The 7681-nt window shown below is 39.7% G+C and overlaps 1 gene segment (V, D, J or C); it reads right to left on the reverse strand.

Moving 5' to 3' along the window:
- Nucleotides 1-5089: 5089 nt before the first annotated feature.
- On the reverse strand, nucleotides 5090-5595 carry LOC103250697. The segment is given in 2 exon segments: nucleotides 5090-5412; nucleotides 5533-5595. Coding segments are annotated over 2 exon segments (378 nt in total).
- Nucleotides 5596-7681: the final 2086 nt, after the last annotated feature.

Below are 7681 nucleotides of genomic sequence, written 5' to 3' on the forward strand. Positions count from 1 at the left end.
TATTCTGATTGGTAGGTAGTCTGACCTTTCTCTTGCTGCCTTCAGGATTTTTTCTTTTGTACCTTCTTTGTGTAGGCAAATTGCTATGTGTCTAGGGGTTGGACTTCTCATTTGATGTCTTGTGGGAGTTCTCTGTATCTCTTGTGATTGACTGGTCACATCTCTGGTGACATGGGAAATATTTTCTTGGATTACTTCCTGGGATTCTTGATCCAAGTTGTTCTCCATTTTCCTTTCTTCTTCTGGGATACCAATCAGACCTATGTTTGGCCTCTTGATATAATAATACATCTCTTGTAGGCTTTGTTCTTTCTTTCTGTGTATTCGTTCTATGTTTTTTACATATTGGTTTAATTCCATGTTCTGGTCTTCAAGTTCTTAGATTCTTTCTTCAGCTAGACTAATTCTGTTTTCCATGCTTGTCATCTTGTTATTTATTTCCTTCAAGAAGTTTTTTATTGCCCAAATCTCTGTTACAAGTTCTTTCAGTGCTGCATCTTGTGTCTTATTTGCTTTCCCCAACCATTCCCTAATCCCTGTCATATTCTGGAGCCAGTCCTTGGTGACTTCCATTGTTTGAACTCCAAGTTCTGATTTTTCAGGAGTTTTGTCTTTGGTACACTTGAAATTGCCTGTGGTCTTCCTTTGCTTTTTCCTCATTTCTAACAGATCTCTTGTTATTCTCTTTACTTATGTTATTCAGTGTCAGTAGGAGAAGCTTTCCCTTCTCATGTTTGCTCAGCCCTCTATTCTTCCCTAATCTATGTTCTAGATTTGTTGTATTTTGAAATAGGATGGTGGATTGGAAGCTTTTCTGTCTCTTGTAGTTTTTGAATTTTGAATATAGTAGGGGAATGGGCACTAGGATTCAGAAATTACTTGCAAATTGCAATGTTCATTTATTGTGGTTTGTGTTCCCTAAGACCCACTCCCCACCCCCACTCTATATGTTTATTCCAAGCAAAAACTAGTACAAAAAACAGTACACACACACACACAGACATACACTCACTCCCCAAAACAAACTGGAATAGCAAAAAAGTGAAACAAAACAGACAATAACAAAAAAGAACACACGAACACATGCCTAGCACAAAGTGAATAGAGAAGAAAACAGAAAGACCACAAAAAAGGGGCATTCAGATCAAACCCTCACACATATATTAGCATGCATCTTAAAAAATAAAAATAAAAAAAACATAGGAGCAAAAGAGCAAAAACAAACCAACATCAACAACAAAATTGAAAGATGAACAATCATTCACATACACTCATAAAAAGAAAACAACAAATAAAAGAAATAGAGAAAGGAAAGAAAACAGATTGGGAGGGATGCAGATCAAATCCCTACATACACATTCATACACAATTATGAAATATTTTTTTTAAATAGATGAATTAACAGTCAAAAAATTTTTAAAAATTAAAAAAAGTTAATAATTAAAAAAAAACCTGCCCTCTTGTGGCAGGCTCTGCAATTGTTCCTCTAATCTGGTCTTTCCTGCAGAGCCACCTCTTTCACTCTCTCCTCAGTATCCAGAGCATGATAGGATGAGGAGCAGTGGAGGTGGGTGGGACTGTAGGCCTTTTCTCCTAATCTCGGGGTGCCCCAGCCAGGCCTGTCCTGAAATGGAGTTCTCCTATTGATACTGATGTCCAGGCTTTGAGTTTGTCCCTCTCAGTTGTGGCTCAGCTGTGTGGGTCTGACGTTCAGAGGATTGCTGGGGAGGAGGGGGTTTGCATCAGTTCCAGACTCACCACTGATCTCTTTGAAATCCTCCTTCCTCATCGTTTTCTGGCCACAGCCTTTGTCCTATGACTGGCTCAGGGTAGGAGATGGGGTACTTGGGACTCAGCACTCATCAGGTCCCTCTAAAGTTTGTGCTTTCAGGGTATTCCCTCTGGGTCACGATCAATCCATGAGAATTTGATCCGCCTCTCACAGAGATCAGGCCTGTGGCTCTGTGGTGAGAAAGTCAGAACATTCTCCTGCCCTGCCTTCAAGTTGGTAGTGGGGTGCCTCTCTTGTCCTCTTTCATAGGACTCTGCCTCTGGACTCCCTTCACAACCCCTGCTGCCAGTGCCCTGCCAGGTGCTGAAGTGGTGAACTAAAATCTGGAGCTGGCTGTCTCTCCTGCTGCTGTGGTGAGGCAGAACCTGGGATGGTAGTCTCTACCTGCTGCTTCTTCAGAGGAAAGCTTTTGTCCATCTAAAAAAATGACACTCAGCTTCTGTAGCCTGGGAAGAGCCAGGAATCAAGCAGAGAAGCTGCAGCACCAGTTGCTGGACCAAGGCCCTGTACACGTGCTTACAAGCCCCCACTTAGTTGTTATCTCCCAGCATTTTCTTCCCCGGAAGGGTTTTGTTGATGAAAAAAGAAAATGGCCCTCAGCTTCTGCCTCCCAGTAATTGCTAGGGTCCAAGCGAAGCAGCTGTGGCACCAGTCACTGCACTAGTCACTGCACCAGGAGAGCACTAGCCACTAACTCCCTAGCCCTCACTCAGTCTGCCACTCCCACTCTCACTCGCTTATCAGCATCTTCCTGACCACACCCACTGGTAGGTTTGTAAATGTAGAAAAAGAAAGAAAAAGAAAAAAGTATAAGAAAGAGCGAGCACACGAAGTGAACTCATAACACAGTTGTTATGAGTCCAGGAATTCTCATTGGTTTATAGAAACAGCATTGATGATTGATTGCTATAAATCGAAACAAATGATATGAGGGTGATAGTGTCCACAGTGGCATTATTGTGTTCATTTGTGGTAATAACAATCAGTTTCAAAAGATTAATACATTTTTCTCAGCAGAGAGTTGGATGTGATTGATACCTTATTTCAAAGTCTCGCTGGGCCTGACAATTTCAGAGAACTTACATTTCTCGGATAAATGTTTGTTTTTTCTTTTTACCCAAAGTTGTTTGTCAGGAATAATTTTCAGTTTATAGAAACAACATTGATCAGTGATTGACTGTACATTATGTGTATTATGGTGTCCCATGTGTGGCATTGTTAGTTGTGATGATAGCAAGATGTTTCATGTGATGATTACTTAGCTTGAGGGTAAAACTGGAACATGGCTGCTATCTCATTCCTGTTCCTCCCGAGGCCTTATAGTTTAGGAGAGGCTTACATTTCTCAGATAAAAATCATCTTTCTTTCTCACTGTATTAAATAATTTCTGCATGGATTATCTAGAGTGACTCCTTTTTTTGCTGTGTGACTCCTCACTAATTCTATATCCTGATGTGTTAGAAGAAAAAATTAAGACAAAGTAAATTTCATTGTAAATGAGCAAAGAACAATTTGTGATTCAAATAGTGTTAGCAGAAATGCTGATTTTGGGTTCACTGGTTAATCATGAACAAAGAATTGGACAGGGCACCAGACTCAGGACCACAAGGCAACATTTTATTGCAAGCAAGTAAAGCAGAGCAGAGTTTTTAGAGTAAACTAATGACATCTAAGAATCAAGAGGAACAGTAGGTTCAGAGAGTGAGACAGCCCCATTTATTTCTTTGACTTGGTTTTTATAGTTTTCTTTGTTTTAGTCTCTTATTGTGGTTGGTTAGTTTCTTCTCAGGCTTATTTTCCCTCTTTATAATTAGGTTACAAATTCATGTGATCTTTGACATAAACTAATGTTTAGATATTGTTCATTCTATCTTGTTAAAGTTACAAGTGTTTTTAAATGATTAGGGAGTTACATATCTTCCATCTTTTCCGTGATTTATTGCTCATACATGTAATGAGATCTAGTTTACAAACCAAGCTAATGATTAACATAAAAAATAAGTATGGCCAGGTGTGCTGGCTGAGGCCTGTAATCCCAGCACTTTGGGAGGTGAAGGTGAAAGGATTGCTTGAGCCCAGGGGTGGAGACCATCCTAGGTAACTTGGAGAAACCTCATCTCTATAATAAATCAAAAAATTAGTCAAGTGTCTTGCATGCCTGTAGTTTCAGTTACTTGGAAGGCTGAAGTGGAAGGATCAGCTGACTACAGCAATTCAAGACTGCAGTGGCCATAATCATGCTACTGCAATCTAGCCTGGATGACAGAGTGAGACCTCAACTTAAACAAACAAACAACCAAACAAAAAATCATAAGTCTGGAACTAAATACCACAAAGGAAAGGAGTTTAAATTATCAGGATTTTAGGGAGTTTCAAACCAACCCAACAAGATTCCTCCTCATCTAGGCTTGCAGATGTTTCTTTAAAGAAGTAGCTTCTCCATTCCTCTTGCTTATTAAGTGGTTTAATATGACAGTTTTTTTCTCTCAAACATTACCCGTGATTTACTAGATAAGGTCAGCCTCCCTAACAGGTTATATCAGGAAGAGAGGAGAAAGCTCCATTCTTAAGGGCAGTAGAGAGAAAAAAAATGTGCCTTTTTAAAAAAAATCTAAGTTGCTTTTGAATTCAGCTCAGCTAATCATAAAATTTCTAAAATGAGTAAATAACTGAATGTCAGCTGGCTTCCCATTGTTTACCCTTTTCGCTCTTCATCTTCTGCTCATGTCTAACTCCCTAACAATATCACCAACATCATCCAACCACAATAGGTTCAGAAGGACCTTCTAGGTTGCCCCATAAACAGATAATAATTATAGATAGAAAAAAAGTGACATACAGAAAAAGAAAGTGAGTTATGGAAGCAGTTAAATTGATTATAGTGAGGTGTTTGACTTATCTGAACATGATTTGAACAGGTGGTCACCTGTGATTGGCTGAAATTCTGTGATTTATACCAGAGTAGGTTATAGTCTTATTATAGTTTACTCTGTACAGAGAGAGTAAGAAGCAAGCATAGGCCGAATTTGACAGATGTAAAGAAATGGTTTTAGTCTAATCTTAATTTGACAAGTGTAATCCTCTCTGTCCTTTATTAAATTAAGAAAGATATTGCCAAGTCTGTGCTGCTGCAGATGAGAAGGAGGAAAGACAGTTAAGGTGAAGAAAAGACTTTCTGACTTTTTCCCACTGCTTCCCAGAATCCTACAGGTCATATAAGAAACACTCTCAGTAGACAGAGGCATGAAGAGAAGCATCTGGGGTAGCCCAGCCTCACACATCTGCTTTCCTGGGGGTTTATGTTATGGCTTGTAATACTGTGGGAGGAGTACCGTAACCATGTTGACAAAAATAAACAGCAGCATCTTCAGACTGCAGGGTGTTAATGGTGAGAGTGAAATCTGTCCCAGACCCACTACCACTGAACCTCGATGGGACCCCAGATTGCAAGCTAGATGCCCTATAGATCAGGGGTTTAGGAGGATTCCCTGGTTTCTGCTGATACCAGTGTAAATAATTGCTAATGTCCTGACTCGCCCGGCAAGTGATGGTGACTCTGTCTCCTAGAGATGCTGAGAGGGATAATGGAGACTGGGTCATCTGGATGTCACATCTGGCACCTGAGATTGAAAACATAAAAACAAATATAAATACAATTATGTTATATGAGGACTTCCCTGAATGACCAGGTAGGACTGCTCATACTTTCTGAATCAATTCCTAGCCTTCTCCTTCCTTACCTGAAAGCCAGAGCAGCAGGAGCCCCAGGAGCTGAGTGGGTGCCCTCATGCCCATGCTGTGTCCTCACTTGAACTGACTCCTATACAGGATGTGACCAGCTTATTAATAAATCTTCAAGGCAATGAGTCGTGCTCTGGACACATGCAAATCACTGGGGTATGGGACAAGCTGAGCACAGCTGCAGGACTGGCTCATCACAAGGAAACTATAACTCAGCACAGGTGCAGTATCCACTGTGTCCTAGGTCAGACCGGGGCAGCAAAGATTTGTCTGAAGGGAATGTGCTTATTTTTTAAAATTTCCTCTGGGGGCCTTTTTGTTACAAAAGAGATGACGGGAAAAACTGTCACAACTGAAGAGGACCTAAGACTAGATGGAGTAAGGCATTTCATAGCTGCATGGGGATAATGTAGATGAATACCCTTGTTTGTAGGAAATACATTTAAAGTCTTAGAGGGTCTGCCTCTAAGTCTTTTTGTTTGTTTGTTTTGAGTTGGAGTCTCACTCTGTCACCCAGACTGGAGTGCAGTGGCTGCTCCCGACCACCGCTGCCTTGACTGGCTGGGTTCCGGTGATCCTTCCACCTCAGCCTTCCAAGTAGCCGGAATTACAGGCATGCGCTACCACGCCTGGCTGATTTTTTGATTTATTGTAGAGATGAGGTCTTGCTGCCCAGGCAGGTTTCGATTTCTCAGATGTTTCTGTTGGGAAAGAACATGCTATACTTACATTTCTGTGACTATGAAATTGTTTGTTTTAATATGAAAAATGTATTGATTAGCAGAATTTCAAAATAGTCTATAGCACTTTATAATGACATTAATATATTGTTATTACCAGTATGAGGTCAAGCTGTTCACTGCAGGCAAGCAAAGATAATACCATGATTCCTCAATGTATTTGTCAATCAGAGATTCACTTGTATCCAATGCTATTGGTCTCTTTAATACCCAGAATCTAAATGGACTGCATCCTACTCTTGGTGTAGATTTTCTTATTCTACCCTCATTCAGTATTACCTACTATAGCTCATTAAGTATGAAGGGTTGACTAGTGAGACCTCATTTAATTGCTTCAACAAAAATCACTGGTGGTCTGTGCATGGTCCTGCCTTTCACCCACAATGCCACTTTCCTCTTTTACTTTTCAGAAGTGAATGAGGACATCATCCTCACCTCGATGCCAGCCTCCCTGCCTTCATCTCCAGGAGAGAGTCACCCTCTTGTGACAAGCCAGCACCAATGTACATGGAGAAATATCTGGAATCCAAATAAAACATACCTCAATTAGTGATGACAGAATATATGTATAAATAACCCAGCTTCCACACCTCTCAGGTGGAATAATCAGAGACCTTTTCTCTGTATTTCCAAGTTGGGTTGAGATCCTGTTGTCATCAGTGTTAACTGATCACTGAGGTAGTTTTTTGTTTTGCTTTGTTTTTTGCTGTTTTGTTGTTTTGTTTTTCCATCCATCTTCTTTTCTCTGTCTTACTTTCCTCCTAACTTTCTAGAATTTCTTGCACCTGAAATCATGCTGCCTGCATGAAAATTCTTATAATTGATGGATCCAATCAAAGACATTGGACAAATTCTCATTCTTGAATAGTATATATGGCCCGAATTCTTGCCAAATTTATTTTCTGACAGGTAGAAAACGTATTGATATTTTAGAAATATTTAATTTCCCTTTAATGATCTATCCTAGACTGTATTGAAATACTTATTCCTTTCTGCATTAAAAATTGAAATGAGGCTCTAATAGATAGCTACATACCATAAATTTCACTTTAGAAGCAGAATCTACTAGAACATAAAATTCATAGACATGAAGGTTCCTGAATCCAGATTTCTTTCAGTTCTGCTGCTTCATAAGTATTCCTTGTGATTTTTATTATACTTTAAGAAAGGAGAGGTGTAGAAATAAGAGATTTTAGTGTGATAAATAATACCACAACCCCCCAAAATAACCATGTCTTAACTTTATAGCTAAAGAATGCCACCTTCTATGCAAAAAAACCCAAAAAACTTGTGAAACATGACTAAGTTAATAATTTTAAGATCTGGAGATTATCCTGGATTATCTGAGAGAGATCAATACAAGTCTTCTCATATTAGGAGGTAGGATGGCCACAGTTAGAGATAAAGA

Source organism: Carlito syrichta, unplaced genomic scaffold (assembly GCF_000164805.1).
Source record: "Carlito syrichta isolate Samal-C Ts95f unplaced genomic scaffold, Tarsius_syrichta-2.0.1 Scaffold52362, whole genome shotgun sequence".
NCBI lineage: Eukaryota > Metazoa > Chordata > Mammalia > Primates > Tarsiidae > Carlito > Carlito syrichta.